Here is a 24,218-nt window from a genome sequence, read left to right as displayed (position 1 = left end):
GTGTGTGTGGAGCTTTTAAATCTCGAACGGTTTCGCGGTTGAACACCGCTTCCTCAGGAGAAGCATATCTAAAACATGATGTAACATGGTTTTAGCATATACAGATAAGTACATAAAGTCATTGCAGCAGCACTGTTTACAACAATAATCAAATACAGTATACATATAGGATAAAAATAAGGACAAGCTCACCCAGTCAGGCGGTTTCCGTGAGTATGCAGGACCCAATACAAATTCCCCCGCGGCGAACACAGGGGATAACAGACAGCCTCTAATGGATAAGAGTGTAATTAACCAGACTGTAAGCATCTTGGTGCTAATGAGATCCTAAGGGGGTGTGCCATTACCGTGAGATTACAGAGGGCCTTTAGTGGTGGTATATATAGAGAGGGAATAGAACGAGGACCAAGGAAAATAAGAAGGGGGGAGGGGGAAAGAGGGAAATTGGAACCCCCAGACAGGAGGAAATTGGATGGGAAGGAAAGAAGGGGAGGGAGGGAAAAGGAGGGGAAAGAGGAGGGGGGAGGAAAGATAGGGACAAAATAGTGCCATACTAGGGTAGCGCCATTCCCCTTATTCTCTCTTTATATACCTGTATAGTCTCCATTGGGGACTAATGAAGGGAGGCTGCAACCTCTATCCTCCTAAGCGTGGATCTTTAACATACTAAGAACATACAGCTGTTTAACAGGACAGGTTCCACTCAGAACAGGCCTCGCCATGGTCGACCAAAGAAGATGAGTGCACGTGCTCAGTGTCATATCCAGAGGTTGTCTTTGGGAAACAGTGCTGCCAGCATTGCTGCAGAGGTTGAAGGGGTGGGGGGGTCAGCCTGTCAGTGCTCAGATCATATGTTGCACACTGCATCAAATTGGTCTGCATGGCTGTCGTCCCAGAAGGAAGCCTCTTTTAAAGATGATGCACAAGAAAGCCTGCAAACAGTTTGCTGAAGAGAGACTAAGGACATGAATTACTGAAACCGTGTCCTGTGGTCTGATGAGACCAAAGATAAACTTATTTGGTTCAGATGGTGTCAAGCGTGTGTGTGGTGGCAATCAGGTGAGGAGTACAAAGAAAAGTATGTCTTGCCACCAGTCAAGCTTGGTGGTGGGAGTGTCATGGTCTGGGGCTGCATGAGTACTGCCCGCACTGAGGGAACCATGAATGCCAACATGTACTGTGACATACTGAAGCAGAGCATGATCCCCTCTCTTTGGAGACTGGGCCACAGGGCAATATTCCAACATAAGGACCCCAAACACCTCCAAGACGACCACTGCCTTGCTAAAGAATCTGAGGGTAAAGGTGATGCTGAGAATAAAGGATAAGCATGTTTTCAGACCTAAACCCTATTGAGCATCTGTGGGGCATCCTCAAATGGAAGGTGGAGGAGCGCAAGGTCTCTAACATCCACCAGCTCTGTGATGTCGTCATGGAGGAGTGGAAGAGTACTCCCGTGGCAACCCGTGAAGCTCTGGTAAACTCCATCCCTAAGAGGGTTAAGGCAGTGCTGGAAAATAATGGTGGCCACACAAAATATTGACACTTTGGACCCAATTTGGACATTTTCACTTAGGGGTGTACTCACGTTTGTTGCCAGTGGTTTAGACATTAATGGCTGTGTGTTGAGATATTTTGGAGGGGATAGCAAATATACACTGTTATACAAGCTGTACACTCACTACTTTATATTGTAGCAAAGTGTAATTTCTTCAGTGTTGTCACATGAAAAGATATAAGAAAAGATTTACAAATATGTGAGGGGTGTACTCAATTCTGTAAAAAATACTGTATATATATATATATATATATATATATATATATATATATATCAAATTTATCTATACATATTTATTCACATTGGAAATGTAGACACTAGTATATTAATTAATTGATGGATTAACTCTTTTTTTTTTGTTGCTGTATTTTATATTTGGTAAAGCCCTGCACTTGTATATATCTTACCAGTGGGGGCCCATCCATAGGGCGCCCCCTCCAGGCAGTCACAAAAAAAAAAATGTAAAAAAAAAAAAAATTTTTTTAAAGCTGGCCCTTTAAAAAAAAAAATACAAAAAAAGGTCCTTAAGTGCACTGTGTTAGGACACCAGACACAGTGCACTTATGGGAAGCGCCACATCTATGCAATCACGTGTATCTATTACTATGGCCAGGTGGTTTGATTGACATCTGAGAATGATGTCACTTCCTGTTTCTCTCTCCGATTGCACCCAGGAGAGAGGAAACAGGAAGTATGAGAGGAACGGACCTCTCCACAGGAGACACCGCTGGAGAGGACAACACACAGAAAGGTAAGTAACCGAGGGAGGGGGGTTTGATGGTGACACATGCTGCTGCAATTTGGTGGTGACACATGCTGCTGCAATTTGGTGACACATGCTGCTGCAATTTGGTGGTGACACAGGCTGCTGCATTCGGTGGGATACAGACTGCATGTAAGGAGGGACTCCGCTGGGGGCACCTGATGTAAGGAGGGACTCCGCTGGGGACACTTGATGGCATCTGGTGACAGGCAACGTGGCTAGTGAAACACTCAGGGCTCCCACTGATTCTGCATTATGGTGAGTTGAATGATTAAATTTTATATTACAATGTAATAATGTGCTTCAATCATCCTGACACCATAACAACCATGGGATGATTGAAGCGCTAACACCAGGTGTTTGGAGTATCTTTAGCTGCTGATTTTAAAACTTTCTAGAATACCGAATTTCTATTGTTGTGTAGGATCTGGGCCTGCTGTCCCTCCATCCCTCTCTCCCTCGTTCATCTCAGACACTAACCACACCACCTTAGAGCCACGCCCACTATTTACTGAAACCATGCCCATTTTCACCAAGTGGGAGGGGTCCAAAAGGAAGGGCGGGTCTGGCGCCCCCCCATCCTAAAACTTCAGCAGTCGCCACTGTATCTTACTCTGGTGACATACTACTATAGTTTTTATTTGGTTTTATTTTTGACCAAATTTAGGTTTCATTTTTTATTATACTGTATATGTCTAAGGACTACTACTAGAAACCATGTAATGGCTGTGGCGTAGCTGCAAGTTGTATTGAGGACTGAAATATGGCAGCCTACAGTATGGACAAAGGTCATATAGAAAATGAGACTGTATCAGATTTCAGCCTTAAAAGTGGGCACTTGCCCAATCTTCCAGTAAATGCTCTGCCAACATTTTTTTCTTGGTCTTTACAATTCCCCCCATACACATAATGCTTGCATAAAAAAAATACACAACAGACATAGAAAAACGGGCAACGGAGGAAATTTAAAGAGGTAGTAAACTTTACTTTTGAACTTATACCCACAGGTAAGCATATAATAAGGCATACTTGTAAGTACAGTAAATATCTCCTAAACTTGCAGTGTTTAGGAGATATTCACAAGTGATGCAGCTGGTGATGTCACCTGCGCATGTGCTTTGAAGGGCTGGCATACTCATGCTGTACCCTCAGAACTCTGCACCGTGATTCCCATGCATCGCGGCTCAGTCATACAAGTGACCACAGCCCGCAAACCCAGAAGGAAGACTGGGTGAAGATGGAAGCCCTGTCAGCGGTGACAGTACGCCGCTGGAGGGCTTTGTTTTACGATAAATATGCCATACTGTGCTAGTATGCGGTGCCTAAACCACCAAGGGCCCTTTTTTTTCTTTTTTAAAAGCAAGTTTACTACCACTTTTAAGAGATTGTAAAGGGTATCTTTTCTCTTTTTTTTTCACAATCAAAAGTTTTATTGTAGCTTAAGAAATCTATCTTTTCTATTAAAATAATAAACATGTTACACGTACCTGCTCTGTGCAGTGGCATTGCACAGAGCAGCCTCGAACCTCCTCTTATCGGATCCCCCCACTGGGCACTCCTGGCTTCTCCTATTCTCGTGGGCCCTCATGGGAAGCAGTTTTGGGTCATTGGGGCCCTGTGCCCCTGTTCACAGGATCTGATTAACAGTAGCGAAAGCCAATGGCTCCAACTGTTCCCTGTGTCATCCGGAAAGGAGTAAGGGAGAAGAGAGGAGCTGCTAGCTGGGACAGCGCTGGATTAAGTGGTGCCAGCTAAGTGTTTGGGGCGGTGGGAATGCACAGACAAGTTTTTCTTTTTTTACCTTAATGTAGAGAGTGCATTAAGGTACAAAAACCTTTTTGCCTTAACAACCACTATAATGTTTGATATAGCAGGTGATGTCCACAACACTAAAGACATTAGGACTTTAACCACTTCAATACCAGGCACTTAGGCACCTTCCTGCCCAGGCCAATATTCAGCTTTCAGCGCTGTCGCAATTTAAATGACAACTGCGCGGTCATACAACACTGTACCCAAACAAATTTTTCATCATTTTGTTCCCACAAATAGAGCTTGGTGGTATTTGATCACCTCTGCGGTTTTTATTTTTTGCGCAACAAATAAAAATAGACCGAAAATTTTGAAAAAAAAACAAGTTTTTCTTTGTTTCTGTTAAAAATTTTTGTAAATAAGTAAGTTTTCTTCTTCAATGAGGGGTACTGATAAAGGCAGCACTGATGGGCACCGATGAGGTGGCAACAATGAGGTGGCACTGACAGGCACTGATGATGGGCACCGATAGGTGGCACTGATGGGCACTTATGGGTGATACAGATGGACACTGTATCACTGTTGACACTGATTAGTTGCACTGATGACATTGATGGGTGGCATTGCTGGGCATCACTAATCTATAATGGTGCCAGTCAGTGTCCATTTGTGGGCACTAATTGGCACAGACTGGGCACATTGGGAACATGTGGATGGCCATGGGGTACATAGCTGGCCATCCACATGTTGCCCACTTCCCTGGCGGCTTCCTTGGTGATCTAGTGCGGGCATCCGAGGGGGGGCTGCGCTGATAAACAATCAGCGCAGACCCCCCCGTCAGGAGAGCCGCCGATTGGCTCTCCTCTACTCGCATCTGTCAGACGCGAGTGAGGAAAAGCCTATCAACGGCTTTTCCTATTGACATTGTGGTCAGCCATGATTGGACATGGCTGATCACGTGGTAAAGAGTAGTCAGACTGAAACACCGCTCCACCGATCGCCGCGATGTGCGCCCCCATGGGCGCGTGGCGGCTGTTATCCTGAAGGACGTCATATGACGCCCAGTCAGGATAACTGAACCACCGCCTGGCCGTCAATCTGCTATAGGCTGGGCGGGAAGTGGTTAATATCCTAGTGCCACCCATTATCCAGTACTTGTTGGGGCAAGGATGGGACATATAGGGATACCTTTACAGAGCAATAATCAGCATGTAAGATATTGGGGGAAAAAAAACACTGTGCAACCTCACTGATCCTTCTCTCAGTGAGATAAGGGAAGGAAAGAATGATTTGCAGATGTTGTTCATCTGTTCATTTTATATATTACGGGGGGTCACAATAAACGACAGGCAGATATCTTTCCACACATTGCATTTAGGCAAACATTTGCCCATGTAGGGTTAGCCTAAAAGTACAGCTGGTTGCACAAGAGCTGTTTTTGGTAAGGTGACTGTGCTACTGAAATTGCCTCCTAATAATTTATAACAATTGGTGCAATTTGTCAAACTCACCATGTAGCAAAGACATTGCCATTAATGTGTACCCATTCGAGCAGCACTGTGTCCACTTGAAGGGTAGAGGGAAACTATATAGATCAACCATCTGTTTTTACTGCCCCCTGGCCGCAAGTATAAAAGGAGCTTAAGGGCAACACTGCATTCTCACATAGAGATCAACACCAAAACTTGCAATATTCAATCAGCTGCAGTTTCTACAATTTAGTGTATAATATGAATGGGCTCTGAAGTAACTCTTTCTCATCCAGATGAAACTGGTTCTTTGAAACCTCTATGCACCGCATAATATGATACAGTTGCTGTAACCGACATCTCCTGAAGCTCAGGGGGCATGTCTAAGACAGTCTAAGCTGGTCATATACTGATCAACATTCGACCCGTATAGCAGGGACTTCCTGAATTCCAATCAGTGTGTGGGAATCCCCTCTAATCAGAATACAAAACCCTGTTGGGAAGGGAGTTGGTTTCCTCCATTCACCTCGTTTGTGTGGACGGAGGAACCTGCTAGCTTTTTTCATTCAGCCTGCTGGCTGAATGAAAAGAAGAAAACAGACGGTCAATGGGTTTTGTGGGAGATTCTGTAGACAGGAAGTGTGCCTACTGCAATGGCCTTCAATAAAAATTCAGGGGCATGGGAATTGATGCACCACAGTTGTCCACCAAGCACCAAAGGCAAATAGGGCAAAAAGGTGAGGCTGGAGTTTTGCTTTAACTATTCTTGGCACTCTAAGAATCTGCCTTTCTTCCAAAATGAAAATTAAATTGGCAAATATTTAGACAGTTTTCAATTATATAAAAAAGCAAAAACACTATTATTGTTTCATAAATGGTATTTCAAGTTTATTGCTCTTGAACACAATTACAGTTTTATAGAGATTTCCAGCTATCCGTGACATATACACAAAATTACTCAAATGTTGCACTTAAATAAAAAGATAAACATGTTGTTCCAAAACAAAGCTAACTTGTTAGTTCAAAAAATTACATTTAATGAGGCTACAAAAAATTATAACTTTAATACAAATGGTAAAACAATTGATACATCTCCAGAAATAATAAACATAATAGCATGACAAATAAACAGAAAATAAGCAGGATCATGTTGAGGGAAAAATTTGTGAGCGTTTAACTGCTTACTGCCCGGCATAGCAAAACGGCTGCCAAGCAGGAGCTTTCCCATCTTGGGTGATGTCCCATGCTTCCTGCACGCTCTAGCAGCCATACTGCTTGCTTGATCTGTCACCCACTGAGTCCACACAGATCATTGTACTGGGCCAGCCCCTGTATCATGTGATCAATGTGGCCACTCACAGGGATCACAGGTCAGTTGTACTCAATGAATGGCTTTTATTCATAGCCGTTCAATGTGTACTATTGTAATGATCACTGTGCTTGGTCACAGTGATCACATGGTACAGACAGGATCAATCACAGAGCATTTGTACCATGTGATAGTTGTGAGCAAACACACTGGAAATAAATGGGTGCAATTCATAAAAATGGTTGCTAATAGTGTTATTGTTATAAGCAATCAGTGTAAAAAAAAAAATCCTGATCACCTACCCAGAAGAATACAGAGTCACTATGGTAACACTGTACTGCTCTGGTCATAGTATATGAAAAAAAAAAGTATTAATTTTAATTTACTCATACTGTCACCAGTTATTATGCCAGATCACCATCCCACCAGTCATATGATGACGCTATACTGCTCTGTTGACAAGAGTATTTAAAAAAAAAAAAGGGAAAAATGTTTATTTATTATTTACAGTATTCATACCCCTTGAATTTTTCCACATTTTGTTACAACAAAAAAAAAATTGTAACAAAACAACAACTTAAAAAAACTCACCATGCCGCTTACTAAATACCTTGGTCTGTCTGCCTTCCAAAAAGGGGTAATTTGGGGGGTATTTGGGCTGTCCTAGAAACTTAGAACCTCAAAAAAATAAGACAAGCAGTCAGTACATTAGGATGGCTCAATTTTCAAATATACATACCATAGTTTGTAGACTACACAGACTAAATATTATAACATTGATTTGGGATATTTTTACCAAAGAAATGTAGAAGAATACATTTTGGCCTAAATGTTTGAAGAAAGATTATTTATCTGCAAAATGTTATAACAGAAACAAAAACATTTTTTTTTATTGTGTTGCATGATTAAGGCCTGGTTCACACATATGCATTTTTGGTGCTTTTTGCAGAAATGCACTACAGTTCATTTAACATGGTTTTCTATGGGACACGCTCACATCTATGCTTTTTTCAGCCACTGCGTTTTTGAAAAGTGTCAGGGACTTTTTTAAACGCAAATGCTGTTTTTTTGTGGTTCAATAGACTTCAATAGAGAAGCTGCAGAAAAGCAGGCAGGGGGTTTTTGCCGCAATTTGTGGTTTTTAATCTGCTCAACAAAGAATTAGCCCCCCAAAAAAAAACTTATAAAAAAATGCAAAATGCAAATCGTGGTAAAATTGCGTGTGCAAAAATGCAAAACACAGCAAAAATCACTGCAGAAATGATCAGAAGCAAACTGCATAGGCGTAAACCAAGCCTAAATGTCATACAAAATGTGACAGCGCTGAAAGCTGAAAATTGTCCTGGGCAGGAAGGGGTTGAAAGTGTCTGGTATTGAAGTGGTTAAAGTAGATGCAAACCCCAAGTAAAGGACATTTACTTTTTTAAAAGCATCATGTATCTTAAACATTTGACGGGTTTATTTTTAAAAATAATACAGTTTCTTACTATAACAGATCAGCGCTGCTCCAAGCCCGCAATATCAGTCTCCTAGGTTTATACTCTGTATTCAGGTGCTGGCAAAGACAGAGCACATCTCGTTCCAAGATAAAATATAGCATACAAGTATCGCTGCAAACTGTATTAAACTCTGGTGTGAAGTAAATAAAAGACAGACTTAAAGCGGAGTTCCACCCAAAAATGGAACTTCCACTTTAAGAGAAGGTGACCCCCTGACATGCCACATTTGGCATGTCATTTTTTTGGGGGGGGTGCGGAAACTCTCTTTTTAGAGGGTTCCAGCTCGCACTTCCTCCCGGGGCACCATGGCACCGGAAGGAAGATCACCTCTTTCCCCTCCCTCTCAGCAATCATCTGGGACACGTCACAGGTCCCAGATGATTGCCTGGCCAGTCACAGCGCACCGCGCGGCTCGCGCACAGCTGGGTGCCCACAGTGACAATGCCGGCACCGCAGAGAGGAGGAAAGACCAGCAGGGCTTTGTTCCCCCGCATCGCTGGACCCTGGGACAGGTAAGTGTCTGACTATTAAAAGTCAGCAGCTGCAGTATTTGGTAGAAAGAAAGCATAATTATAAATTAAAAATTAATTCTTCATGAATGTCACTTCAAAAATGAAAAAAAAAAACGTAACACTACTTAACTTTCAATTTTTGACCTGTGGTTTTTTTTTTTTTTTTTTCATTTAACGTGACATTCAATAAAAGGTTTCATTTTTATTTTGTATTTTTTTCTCTTTCCTTTTGACAAATGCTCACATTTTTTCCTTGTGTGGTATATATTGTATTGATGCACAAACCAATGCATACTACAATTTTTCTTAACTATCAGTCTTAATGATCTCCCACACTCAATTTTTTTTCTTTCCCTCCAACACCCCCCACCCCTCTTTTTTTTTCTTTCTTCCCACATTCTAATTTTGTTTTTCTTAATCGTCTTTGCCTGTGGCTAATAAAAAGAGCCTTCTGCCTTGCATGATGCACTGATAGTTAGCTGATAAGCAGCATGATCTTCATTCATGTGCGCTGTGTAGAACCATTAAAATAGACAGTTCAGCAGGGACTAGCTGGGATTTGAACAAGGTATGGACAGGCTGAACGATCGATTAACTTGGGTACAACTAGCCTGTCGCTTCTAAATGTGACTATTGTTAGCAATAATGTCTTCCCCCACCAGGATAACACAATGGATCTGTGGGAAAAGCCTCCCCCCCCCTCCATCAACACTTACTGTTGGTGGGGGAATGAAGCAATTTTTTTTCCTGCAACCACAGATTAAAAGATATTATATATATATATATATATATATATATACATACATACATATACACACACATATACACAGTGTATATATATATATATATATATATATATATATATATATATATATACACACACACACACACACACATATACACAGTGTATATATATATATATATATATATATATATATATATATATATATTACATATACACACACACACACAGTGCATTGCAAAAGTATTCACCCCCCCCCCCTTGGCATTTTTCATGTTTTGTTGCCTCACAACCTGGATTGTTTGAGAATTTGCATAATTTAATTTACAGAACATGCCCACAACTTGGAAGATGTTTTTCTTTTATTGTGAAGCAAACAACAAATAGGACAAAATAACAGAAAAGGTCAATGTGCATAACTATTCACCCCCCTAAAGTCAATACTTTGTAGAGCCACCTTTTGATGCCATCACAGCTCCAATTCGCTTTGGATAAGTCTCTATGAGCTTGCCACTTCTTACCACTGGGATTTTTCCCATTCCTCCTTGCAAAACTGCTCCAGCTCCTTCAAGTTGAATGGTTTGCGCTTGTGAACAGCAATCTTTAAGTCTGACCACAGATTTTCTATTGGATTGAGGTCTGGGCTTTGACTAGGCCATTCCAACACATTTACATGTTTCTCCTTAAACCACTCAAGTGTTGCTTTAGCAGTGTGTTTGGGGTCATTGTCCTGCTGGAAGGTAAACCTCCGTTCTAGCCTCAAGTCACACAGAGTGGTAAAGGTTTTGCTCAAGAATATCCCTGTATTTAGCACCATCCATCTTTCCCTCAACTCTGACCAGTTTCCCAGTCCCGACTGCTGAAAAACATCCCCACAGCATGATGCTGCCACCACCATGTTTCACTGTTCAGGGAAATGCAAAAACACTGCGCTCTAGTGAAGAAAACAAACTATATATATAACAGCTGCTGCATACATTGTGACAAACAATAAATGACAAATAAAAGAAAAAATGCAGCGCTAAAAAAAAAAAAAAAAAAGTGAAGTGTTTGGTGTGGCCAAACCTTATAAATGAATAGTGTACTTAGCAATGGAACATGAATTCACAAATCCAAATCCAAAATATATAGCAAATGTGTAATAAGTCCACACTAAACCGGGAAATTAATCAAAATTGAATATTAAAAAAAAAAAGGCCTGCATAAGAAGGTGTGGATGATGTAAATCCACAGATGGTGAAACAAAGTCAATGGTGGACACTGTAAATCCGTGACTCGGAAACCGACATCAAGGTGTAAGACATCAAGGTGTAAAACATCAAACAGTAGAGAAGGGTGGGTACTCTTACCGGATGGCGTGGACTCCCCTGTCTTATGACATGGAGTCAATAAAACATTGAGCCCCACTAAGGCTGGAAGCGATCTCCGAAAGGCTGGAACCTCTGCCGCACTCCTCGACTTCCCGGAAGCAGTAAAGGGATATCCAGAGGACTAAGAACGACCAGATAGGTGTCAGCCGATGGACGTCAAATTATCATCCGGAAGAAACATGAAGACAAGCTGGATCCAAATCTCCTGATGGATAGTGTCAATAAGTGCCTTGCCTTTGCCTTGTGCAGCTTCCGTCTGGGTTCAGGCATCTCCCAGATGCAGTCCACTGTCTTGGGTTGCTAACAGCACTGATAAGCAGGGATCCCCTTCTGAAGGTCTTTTGGGGCAGCAGCATCTTCCTAACCAGGAGCAACAGTTCTGCTTGTAGGCTTAGCTGGTTTTCTGCAGGTGGCAGGTAGGGGCTCTTCTTCTGAGCCTTTTTTTCTTTATATCTCGTTTACTGTTTGTTTTCTTTATCCAGTGTGTTGTCTCCCCTGTCCATGCTTCCCCTAAGGAGGCGAGCGCCGAGGGGGGAGGTGTTCTAACCTCGGTCAGCGTCTAATTGGCTAAGCGGGTCACGTGACCGCTCGGCTCAGGTCATGTTTCACTGTTGGTGATCTTTGGGTGATGTGTTGGGTTTGCGCCAGATATAGCGTTTTCTTTGATGGCCAAAAAGTTCAATTTTAGTATCATCAGACCAGAGTACCTTCCTCCATACATTTTGGGAGTCTCTCGCATGCCTTTTCGCAAACTCAGAACGGGTCATTTTGTTTTTTGCCGAAAGTAATGGCTTTCTTCTGGCCACTCTGCCATAAAGCCCAACTCTATGGAGTGTACGGCTTATTGTCGTCCTATGTACAGATACTCCAGTCTTTGCTGTGGAACTCTTACCATAGGTCTCTGTGCTGCCTCTACGATTAATGCCCTCCTTGCCTGGTCCGTGAGTTTTGGTGTGCGGCCGTCTCTTGGCAGGTTTTCTGTTGTGCCATGTTCTTTCCCTTTGGTTATGATAGATTTGATGGTGCTCCTACAGATCATCAAAGATTTGGATATTTTTTTATAACCTAACCCTAACTTGTACTTAACAACATTGTCCCTTACTTGTTTGGAGAGTTCCTTGGTCTTCATGGCAGTGTTTGGTTAGTGGTGTCTCTTGCTTAGGTGTTGCAGCCTCTGGAGCCTTTTAATAAGGTGTGTATATGTATTGACAGATCATGTGACACTTAGATTGCACACAGGTGGACATCATTTCACTAGTTATGTGACTTCTGAAGGTAATTGGTTGCACCAGAGCGTTTTATGGGCTTCATAACAAAGGGGGAGAATACATACGCACATGCCAACTATCAGTTTTTTTATTTCTGAAAAATAGTTTTATGTATATATTTTTCTAATTTTACTTCACCACTTTAGACTATTGTGTTTTGATCCATCACATATAATTTAGATTAAAAAAACATTGAACTAAAGGTTGTAATGTAACAAAATAGGTTAAAAGCCAAGGGGGTGAATACTTTTGCAAGGCACTGTATATATCTTTCTCTCCTGATAAACCAATGGTAGAAAATCGCTCTATCTATGGCCGGCTTAGATTTCACCTGGTTTGTGAATGGTGCGTGCATATAATCCCTTTCCCACATGGTTTCCTCTACAATTTAGCCAAATATACAGTAGGTGAAACATGCCAAAGTCGTGTTAACGATGAGCAAGGATTTCATCTAAAGCTTTTCCTTTACTTCACACAGAAGTTGAATACAGCGTTTTTCAGTCACTTCCTACTCATATATGCACTCCAGTGATGGCTTTATGGCGTTTCTTAGAGCTGGTTTTCTTACAGTGGACCATGCTTGGGTAATATGTTCTGAAATGTCCACTTGTAGTTTCCATCAGAAGACTGATAAGGTGACAACACTAGAGCAGAATTGGGAGACTAGGACAGAACATTGTCAGGACTAAAACAGAAATTGCCTGAACAAGGACCTTCGTGGCAATAGCATCAGGGGTTATTTTAAGTTTAAATGTACTTAAACCGCTTGCCGACCAGCCGCTGTACTGTGGCAGGTTGGCACAGCTGTCCAAACCGCCGTAGGTGTAAGTCGGCCACTTTAAGAGCAATAGCAGGCCAGCCACCTGCGATCGATTCACAGAGCCAGAATGGGGATCTGTTAATGTAAACAAACAGATCACCATTCTGACAGGGGAGGAGAGAGAGATCTGCTGTTCCTAGTGATCAGGAACAGAGATCTCTCGCTACTCCCAGTCAGCCCACTCCCCCCACAGTTAGAAACACCTCCCTAGGAAACACTTAACCCCTTGCTCGCCCCCTAGTGTTAACCCCTTCCCTGCCAGTGTCATTTATACAGTAATCAGTGGCTATTTTTAGCACTGATCAGTGTGGATAAGGGTCACTGGTTCCAAAAAAGTGTCAAAAGTGTCCGATCTGTCCACCGCAATGTCGCAGTCACGCTAAAAATCACTGATCACCGCCATTACTAGTAAAAAAAAAAAAAAAAAAATAATAAAAATGCCATAAATACAGTTGTGCTTTTAAGTTTACAGACCCTGGCAGAATTTGATTTCTTGGCCATTTTTCAGAGAATATGAATAACACAAAAACTTTTCTTTCACTGGTTAGTGTTTGGCTGAAGCCATTTATTATCAATCAGCTGTGTTTATTCTTCTTAAATCGTAATGACAACGGAAATCACCCAAATGACCCTGATCAAAAGTTTACATACCCTGGAATATTTTGCCTTGGTAGAGACACATAAGGTGGCACACACAGGTTAAAATGGCAATTAAAGGTTAATTTCTCACATCAGATTTCTGGCTTTTTAAATCACAAATAGTGTCTGTGTATAAATAGTCAATGAGTTTGTGAGCTCTCACATGGATGCACTAAGCAGTCTAGACACTGAGCCATGAGGAGGTAGAAAAGAACAGTCAAAAGACCTGCGTAACAAGGTAATGAAACTTTACAAAGATGGAAAAGGATATAAAAAGATATCCAAAGCCTTGAATATGCCAGTCAGTACTGTTCAATCACATAATATGAAGTGGAAAATTTGGGGATCTCTTGATACCAAGCTAAGGTCAGAAAAAATTCAGCCACAACTGCCACAGGAACTGTTCGGCATACAAAGAAAAACCCACAGGTAACCTCAGGAGAAATATAGGCTGCTCTGGAAAAAGATGGTGTGGTTGTTTTTAAAAAAATGAATAAAAACCAAGCGCTGATGTGGATAGATATGTGTGATATAAATAAATTGTGCTTAAAAATATATATATATACCAATATAGTTAGTGCTATGATAAAATCAGTAAATTAAAGCTGCTATCAATATAGGGTGATCAGATAACCAAACAAATAGTACTAAGTATAAAATTGATGCGCTTTAAATAAATAGTGCACAATATGCTGCTACGACTAAGCTTAAATCCAGGAATAAAAAATGCATACATGTGAATAAAATAGATAAATAATTATGGTGCTAATACATGTGTTAAAATTGCCAAAATAAATCTTCAAATTGGTGATGTGACGGTGAATATAAATAAAATAATAATGACACTCTGAGTACAATGTCCAGGCAGAGATAAATAGTGGGGGAAAGTAAAAATAATTAAACAGTTCCTTCCCTTAATCCAGATTGATTGACTCACTGGGTTAGATCGTTTGTATCAGGATATTTAGTTTTTCTTGCATCCCACTTTAGCCATAATACTGCTGGTGATTCGGCTCTCAGGATAAAGGTTTTATGCAAAGCAAGCAAAAAAAAAATAGATCATTGTGCAGTGAACTTACTAGATAGTACATAAGCAAAACAGGGACAAGAGATACACTCACAAACTCCCGGTCTATTAGAAGCATTCAAATATGCAGATTGCAGTCAGCTGCTGTGGACGAGGTTTCCCATAGAGAAACAGCTGCTGTTAACCTTCAGGTGTATTGCAGCACTGAACGTCCTAAGCTCCTCACACGCGTTGCATCACTGACACATGACTTTTTCAAGGAACAGATCCTTGAAAAAGTCACGTGGTTGTAGCAGCGACTGCTGCCGTCACCGAGATAACCACCTTCAAAGTGCCGACGCATATGTACAGGAGCCGGTCGGTAAGTGGTTAAAAACAACCACACCATCTTTTTGGAGAGCAGTCTCTTTCTCCTGCGGATTTTTCTTTGTATCCTGAGCAATTCTTCCACCAGTTGTGGCTGCAAACTTTCTTCGTCTACCCGACCTTGGCTTGGTATCAAAAGAGCCCCTAATTTTCCACTTCTTAATAAGTGATTAAATAGTACTGATTGGCATATCCAAGGCTTTGGATATCTTTTTTTATCTTTTTCCATCTTTGTAAAGTTTCATTACCTTGTTACGCAGGTCTTTTGACTGTTCTTTTCTACCTCCTCACGGCTCAGTGTCTAGCCTGCTTAGTGCATCCATGTGAGAGCTAACAAACTCATTGACTATTTATACACAGAGACTAACCGTGATTTAAAAAGCCACAAATGTGGGAAATTAACTTTTAATTGCCTTTTTAACCTGTGTGTGCCACCTTCTGTGTCTCTAGCAAGGTCAAACATTCCAGGATATGTAAACTTTTGATCAGGGTCATTTGGGCGATTTCTGTTGCCATTATGATTTAAGAAGAGTAAACACAGCTGATTGATAATAAATGGCTTCAGCCAACCACTAACCATGAGTGAAAGAAATGTTTTGTGTTATCAGTCATATTCTCTGAAAAATGGCCAAGAAATCATAAATTCTGCCAGGGTCTGTAAACTTATGAGCACAACTGTATATCCCCTATTTTATAGACGCTATCACTTTTGCGCAAACCAAATCAATATACGCTTATTGCCATTTTTTTTACCAAAAATATGTAGAAGAATATATATTGCCCTAAACTGATGAAGAAATGTATTTGGATATTTATTATAGCAAAAAGTAAAAAAAAATTTTTTCTAAATTTTTTTTTGGTTTATAGCGCAAAAAATAAAAACCGCAGAGGTGATCAAATACCCCTAAAAGAATTGTCAGTTAAAGTAACGCAGTACCCGATCATAAAAAATGACCTGGTCATTAAGGGGGTAAATCCTTCCAGGGCTGAAGTGGTTAAAGCCCAACTACAAGTCAGAACTTTTTTTTTTATTATTTGCTTTGTTTTTTTTACGTTTGACACAGTAAAGAGAGTGTACTTCTGTCATTTTCTAAATGCCTTCTTCCTGAGATTTTTCTATCAGATTTTAAATGTTATCTGTGTCCCCACAGTGGCAATTTCTGAAATCTCCTTTCATGTTGTTCTGACAGTCTGCTGGCCATCTCTTTCCACATCTTTATGGATTCTCTGCATACTTTTGCAGCTTTTCCTCTGCTGCTTACTTTACATATTCTATGGTACCTAGCTATCTGCAAGCAGTGATTCCTATACTGATTCCGCCTCCTGAAACTCCTCCTCTCAGCACCTCTAATTCAGCAGGCAGGCTCTGTGAAATGTGTGACACCGCAATGCCTATTCAGAAGGTATAGTGAATATCTGTCACTGAATTCAAGGAAGTAAAAGATTGGGGATCTTCAAAAAGTATGTCAAGAGTGTTCAGATTAACTGGAATAGGTCAGCAATAATTGAAAACACAATGTGGAAATTAATATATGATTTCAAATTTTGTACATACACTTTAAAGTCACTCTGTCATGAGAGGAGTATGGGGGGTGCCGTTGCTGGCTCTACTGAAAGTGATAGTTGCCTGGCTATCCCTGGCTTCATTTTCTCAGTCAGACTCAGAACAAGCATGTTGTAAATAAATGTCAGAATTTTTCACCTCTACGCTTGTTCCAGGTCAGGAGACTTTGAAAGAAATGAGCAGAAAGCATCAGTGTGACACCTAATGAACAAAAATTCTCAAAAGGAGAGGAAAGGTCAGCAAAAGGCAGGCCCCATACTTTTCTCATGACAGGGTCACTTTAAAGCAGAAATTCAAGCAAACAAATAGATGAAATACACATATTGGGGAGGTTTCATCTGTCAAGAGATTTTATTTCTGTCCATCCAGTCCTGAGATTTATAAAGCTCAGCAACCCAGTATAGTCCCATCTAGAAGAGAGTAGACCACTAGACACTGAAAGGAGAAGAAACAGAATGATGAGCTCATCTCTGTCACTCTTCTTTCTCCTTCTATCAGCATGCTATTTGGACTGCAGTACACCGGACTGGCTCTTTGAGCTATGTCTTGCTCTCCCGGATATTTGATGTACAGGCACTGCAAGTGACTGATACCAGGTCAGATTCTGGTACTTACACTGCTTGTATATAAAAATATATTTAAGAAATTATTCATAGAGACCAGTATTCATTTATGTATTTTAGACCTGTCTGGTGTTCACATTCAAAAATATTTTTTTTTGCAATGACCACTCTTTGTAAACCCTCAATAACAGACCTTGATATTCATTGTAAAAGCCACCTATTATCGGATTACAAATTCTTTGCTCTGCTCATATGTTCAAGTCCAGAATTTACACATTGCGGTCTTCTAAATTGGCTCATAGCAGCAGCCAACCAGAAGCTGACATTAAAGCCTGGTACACACTATGAGCTTTCCAGGTTGAATGAAAAAAAAAAAAAAAAAACCCCAAAAAACTCAGCTCTGGTCAGAGTCGCTGTATTAACGATCCAACGTTCGTACAACAATCTCCACCGCTGAGCTGTTGTGTTCTGACAGGGAGACGCCCCCTGCCAGAACACTCCAATCAGCACCCTCTGCCATTGGCTGAGGGCGCTAATCTCGAGCTGGTCGGCTGCTGGTTTTCCAGCACGATCGCCAAACGGCCAGATTCTGTCGAACCGGCTCCCATATACATCGGCCGAATGTCGGACGTTTTTTATTGAAATGTTACTTGATGTGATTTCAAAATTGTAGTAACACATGTAGCCCTAAAAAGTTTTATGCTTGAAATATTGAAGCTAACAAAAGCGCAGAGATGTCCACAATGAATCAATGTGAAATCCACCATAACAATATACAAAAATTGTTGTTTGTGCAATGCAACCATATACAGTAAAATGTCCTTATTCAGACAATTATGCTTCTGGTAATCAATCGATTTATACGCTTTTTGTCAATTCTTTTCCACATATATATTAAAATGTGACATATCAATGTGCCAATCTGTGTTTCTAGTCTGATTAAGAATTCCTCAAATGATTGATCGATTACTGTGCCATCCACTTGTTCATTCAACCACCTCACATACATATACACTCACCTCCAGTATTTGACCCAAAACTATTTTAGGTCAAATAACACTTTTCCCTTTAAACCTGGTAGGTTTTTGCCACAGGTATTCTCCACAGCAGGAATCCCCCTGATATTCAATCCACCCCACCCTCGTTACTCATGCCTTCCTAAGTCAGTCACGAAGTTAGTGACGTAACGCGTAGGGCGGCGCTGATGACATCAAGAAAAGCGGATGGAGTTGGATTGAATATCTGTGGCCAAAACCAAATGCCATTTGAACTAAAATAGTTTTGGGTCAAATACTGGAGGTGAGAGTATATCTATAGAGTGGTGGTGGCATAAACAAGTGGATGGCACAGTAAATCGATCAATCGTTTGAGGAATTTTTACATTGGACTAGAAGCACAGATTGGCACATTGATATGTCATATTGAGATTTTAATATAGGTGTGGGAAAGAATTGAGACAAAGAAAGCGTATAAAAATCAATTACCAGAAGCATAATCTTTTAAATAAGGACATTTATACAGTTGCATTGCACAAGCGACAATTTTTGTATATTGTTATGCATGGTGAATTTCACATTGATTAGTAGTGGACAGTGCTGCACTTTGTTATTATCTTCAGTTTGATGCATATGTGGTAACACATAGCGCTAGCAGCAGTCCAAAATGTATCATTTTTTTAATTGATTTACACACAATTAGGAAGGTCACACATATTTGCGCTGTAGTTTTAAGATCTAAATGTTTTTATTATAATAGTTTGGAATTTTTGACAATATTATTTAATTTAGTATATGATGCACAATTAATTCAGACTCAATAATAGGTACCCACAGGGCTCTTCAACAGCAAATTTGGCTGGAATTTTGGATAGATTTGTCTTTATTTATTGGTGTTACTTTGCACCCAGCAATCATACACAAGTTTTGCTGACACCGTGTCTTCAATGGCCATGCCTAAAATGAAAATATAAAATTAGATAGATACTGTACATACATACAGACTGACCTTTTAATTATATAGAACCTCAAAATGCAGGTGCTTCCTAAATATTAGTGACTTATACCCAGTATTCTGATAAGCTCTCTTCAGTGGTTAAAAATGACTTAATAAAACTCATAGCATGTTGAAATTACGTCTGGTAATCCATGCAGCCAAGAACAGTTCTCAATCTCCTACAGGTCTTTGTCAAGCAGCTGGTAGCAATATGTAAGGAAATCTCCGAGATCTGCCCTCCAAGCCAGTAACCCCCAGAGACAAGACAAGACAAAACAAAACAAAACAAAACAAAAAAAAACAAAAAACAAAAAAAGGAAGGAAGTCTATCTTAGATACAACTGTCCCATTTTTTCCTAAGGGGTAAACGGGAGGAAGGTGAGAAAATTGTCGGTGCCAGATACATATGGTCTCCTAGCACAAAAGGAGTCTCTACATTGAAAAAGACATAGCATATTAGGTACTGGCAGTGTCAAGAACTTGGACATGCCTTATAATTTATTGAGCCTATGGAATGGGACCTGCAGAGGTGTGTGTCACCATTTGCCAAGTCTGTCTTGACAGCACATCTAAACACGGAGGCTGAACCCTGCCAAGTATGGCTCTGACTGAATAGGAGTACTTTGTATACACAGCAATGCCAAAGACTGTGGTGCTCTTAGTGGGCCTGCTAGTGGAACTGTAAGGACTCGTTGAGACTGGGCATATGAATCCGTCATCCACGCGAGGACCATGTATACCCACACAAGTATAGAGGGACAGAGCAAATTTGGGGCTGTGCACCTACACTCGCACAGATGTCACATTGGGCATTGGGAGCAGCAGCTGTGTCTATGCAGCCGCTGCTTTGCAATTAACAGCTATGGGACTACCTTCACAGGGATGCATGGGACACCTGTGCATCCTCATGCAGGTACACATATCCCTCACACGGGACCCGGATTCATATGCCCCATGTTAACGTGCCCTAAAGCATGTCATAGGTGTGGTCAGGGACTTCTAGTATAATATTGGGCTGTGGTTTTTCTGATATGGAAACCGTTTTTGGACTGTGGAAGAAGGTAGCTGGTTCTGAATATGCACCTTACTATTTTGCCTGAACTTGAAGGGGATGCTGGCAACCATATGTCAGAGGTACCTGGCAACCTCCTTACTAGAGGTCATGGTTGAGGAGTCAGAGGAAGCAGCTTCAGTGCCAGACTTAAGGGATATGCTAATGTGCAGGGAAGTCTTTGGGGTTGCACACTTGTGGGATCTCAGTTCAACGAATGCATGGAAAAATGTAAACTTAGTAAAAGGAGTACCCCAAGAGCCATAAATAAACCTCCATTCTAACTGATGGACAAGGCTCTCTCTTCCACTCTCTGTGACAGTCTGCTGGTGGGTGAAAAGGCAGACTGCTTATAGAACACTAAACAGGTAAGAAAGTTGCCTTTTTTGGATAAGCAGATGTTTTGTTTGTGGAGCAGTTGGCATTGGGGAAAGTTGGCATGGATGCACAAGGTTTGAACTTCTCTTGGGCCAATAAGGCTACTGCCCTTTACGAATTGTGCACTCACATTACATTATATAAAGAACAGATGCATCTTTCTCATTGGGGTCATGCCTCAAATTTTCAGTGGTATTCTAAACAAATTGGAAAAGGTCAAGAATCTACATTTTTTTAGTTGGACACGGTTTCAACTTGATGGACTTGTCTTTTTTCAACCTTGCATTCTGTGCATACATTGGATGACAGCAGCCATGGTACTGCCATCATTTGGGGTACACAGCCTTTTATACGAATGTTTTATATACAATGTAGAAAGTTTACACGCCCCTGTTAATATGTCAGGTTCCTGTGTGTACAAAAATGAGACCAAGATAAATAATTTCAGAACCTTTTCCACCTTTAATGTGACCTATAAACTGTACAACTCAATTGAAAAACTGAAATCCTTTTGGGGGGGGGGGGGGGGGGGGATTAAATGAAAAAACAAAATAATGGGGTTGCATAAGTGTGCACATCCTCTTATAACTGGGGATTTAGTTGTGTTCAGAATAAAGCAATCACATTTAAACTCCTGTTAAATAGGAGTCAGTCATTTAACGTGCCTATGATTAACCCCAAATGAAGTTCAGCTGTTCTAGTAGGTCATTCCTGACATTTATGTTAGTCGCATCCTACAGCAAAAGCCATGGCCTGCAGAGAGCTTCCAAAGCATCAGAGGGATTCTCATTGCTAAAAGGTATCAGTCAGGAGAAGGGTACAAAAGTTTTTTCAAGGCATTAGATATACCATGGGACACACAGTGAAGAAAATATGGCACAACAGTGACATTACCAAGAACTGGACGTTCCTCCAAAATTAATGAAAAGACGAGACAAAAAAAGGTCAGGGAGGCTGCCAAGAGGCCTACAGCAACATTAAAGGAGCAGCAGGAATATCTGCGGGTAGAGTGGCAAGACGGAAGAAGAAACATCAAAGCCCGGCTAAACTTTGCAAAAACACATCTGACGTCTCCCAAAAGCATGTGGGAAAATGTGCTCTGGTCTGATTAAACCAAGGTTGAACTTTTTGGCCATAATTCCAAAAGATATATCAGGCACAAAAACAACACTAAAAGAACACCATACGCACAGTGAAGCATGGTGGTGGAAGCATCATGCTTTGGGTCTGTTTTTCTTCAGCCAGATCAGAGGCATTAGTCAAGGTAGAGGGAATTATGAACAGTTCCAAATACCAGTCAATATTGGCACAAAATCTTCAGGCTTCTGCTAGAAAGCTGAACATGAAGAGAAACTTCATCTTTCAGCATAACAACGACCCAAAGCATACATCTAAATCAACAAAAGAATGGCTTCACCAAAAGAAGATTAAAGTTCTGGAGCCCAGACTGAATCCGATTGAAAATCTGTGGGGCAATCTGAAGAGGGCTGTGCACAGGAGATTCCCTAGCAATCTGACAGATTTGGAGTGTTTTTTTGCAAAGAGTGTGCAAATATTGCCAAGTCAAGATGTGCCATGCTGATGGACTCATACCCAAAAAGACTGAGTGCTGTAAAAAAATCAAAAGGTGCTTCAACAAAGTCTTAAGATAAGGGTGTGCACACCCTTATGCAACCACATTTTATTTTTTTATTTTTACTTCCTTCTACCTAAAAGATTTCAGATTGTTGTTCAACCGAGTTGTACAGTTTATAGGTCACATTAAAAAGGTGGGAAAAGTTCTGAAATGGTTTATCTTTGTCTAATTTTATTACATCACAGAAACCTGACATTTTAACAGGGGTGTGTAGACTTTTTATAGCCACTGAAGGAATAGCCCAAATCCACATAGCAGTTCAAATTTTAAACTGGTCACAAGCAGTTTTATCGTGCATCCAGTGTCAGAAATCATAGGTGGCTTAACCACAACAGCATGTCTGGCACTAAATAGAACAAAAATGGGGGAAATAGATCGCCAATACTCGGTGGTGCTTACATGTCAGCTGCCACTGATTTCTCCTCCCCCTGCAGAGCAACATACTCTCTTGCCCATGGTTGGTGAGAGTTCCAAGAGACTAAGGCCAGCCATACAAGGTTCCTGCTGAAATGGCCGAGATTCGAACCATTAATGGGCAGGCTGAATGTACCAAGTTGAGTGATCAACTTGGTTACATTCAGCCTGCCAGATTGGCTTGCGATTATCTGAAGTGGCTTCTATAGCCGCTAGCGATAATGACTGTCTTCTCCTGGCGGGGATTGCTTCCCCCGCCAGGACTCTTAGCATACCAAGTGATGATTTGGTGCCAGAGACAATTTCTGAAGGTTCAGAACCCATCTGAACTGCTGCAAGGTCTGGCCAGTCATAGCCACGTAGTATGCCAGAGCCTGCACCAACTGCTCCCTCTGCAAGAGTATCCCACAGGACTATTACCAAGGCCAGTACCTTGGTGAACCCCCACAGGTGCAGAAGAGAAAACCAAAGGACATGGCCACAAACTGGTCATTTAGGGGCCAAACAAGAAAGCACAGAGAACTCTTTTTGCGCTGGAAAAATGGGGACAAGTACACATCACTGATGTCAGCATCAGAAAGGCCCAATTATGAAGGGAGGCAATGACAGACTTGGTGAATTCCATGCAGAATTTTTTAGCTCGAATAGAGATTTTCCAAGATTTTAGATCCAGAATGGAACAAATGCCTTCTTTGGGCTTGGGAATTGTCAGAATGGTTCCTGGGATTTTTATTCCAGTCTGTTCACTAAGGAACTGGGGACACGCAACTCTCGACCCAGCAGATGACGTCCCACAGCGCTAACCTCTTCCATGGTGGAAATCAGCAATAAGTGGATATTTTAAAGGCTCTTAGCAGCTCTGATGCTCAGCCTGATCAGCCTACAGAGGCAGGGCAGGTGCTGAGGCAAAGCTAAGGGCTCTGGACCTGGAAAGCACTCTGTAGGTAACTTGTTACTGATAAGGTGCTTTCCAGGCTCCATATGTGGAACCCAATGCCCCAAAAGGTAATTTCCAAGCTATCCATGAAACACCCAGTCCAACAGGCTCTGGACACAGCACTCCAAACGCCAAGCGGAGAATGGCCTTGCTAGATAGCTGCAAATGAAGAGGCCAGCTGTAAAGAAGAGTTTGATTGAAGAGAAAAGTCTTGGAGAAAAAAATGATGCTAGTAAAAATTGGTTATTTTCTAACACAACAGAGCTGAAGAAAAGATGTCCATCCTTCTAGGACACTAGCAAAAAATTGAGGCGCACTGTTAGTAAAAGATGTTATCCTGAATTTCCCTTCATTTTTTTTTAAATATCCAGGTGGTGAACAACTGCCTGTGTCCCTCAATGGATGAGAAAGAAACATTTCACGTTATTGAAGACAAGCAGTACAAATAACTCCAGGAATGTGATAAAACCAACTCTTAAAAATGGGGCTCCCCACATCGCAACGGTTAAATGCTTATGTCTAGTGGTGCACAGATAAAGAGAAATACTTACCTTACTCCCGGCTCCATCAATTTGTACGACTGGTTCCC

At 41.1% G+C, this 24,218-nt stretch overlaps 1 protein-coding gene across 2 annotated transcripts in view; it reads right to left on the bottom strand.

The window, feature by feature from the left end:
* Window positions 1–24,218, bottom strand: part of CRYM (crystallin mu) — a 192,229-nt gene continuing 168,011 nt past the window's right edge. Inside the window, exon 8 of one of the 2 annotated variants that reach the window (XM_073591049.1) lies at window positions 1–68. In XM_073591049.1, coding sequence (XP_073447150.1) covers window positions 16–68 — 53 coding nt within the window. In that variant the 3' untranslated portion in view covers window positions 1–15. Of the gene's footprint in view, window positions 69–18,942; window positions 19,174–24,218 lie in introns of those variants that run through there. The other variant, XM_073591048.1, reaches the window with a different exon arrangement.

The sequence above is a fragment of the Aquarana catesbeiana genome, linkage group LG06, assembly GCF_042186555.1.
Source record: "Aquarana catesbeiana isolate 2022-GZ linkage group LG06, ASM4218655v1, whole genome shotgun sequence".
Taxonomy (NCBI): domain Eukaryota; kingdom Metazoa; phylum Chordata; class Amphibia; order Anura; family Ranidae; genus Aquarana; species Aquarana catesbeiana.
Note: the sequence above shows the minus strand (reverse complement) of the source record. Positions and strands in the feature narration are given on the sequence as shown.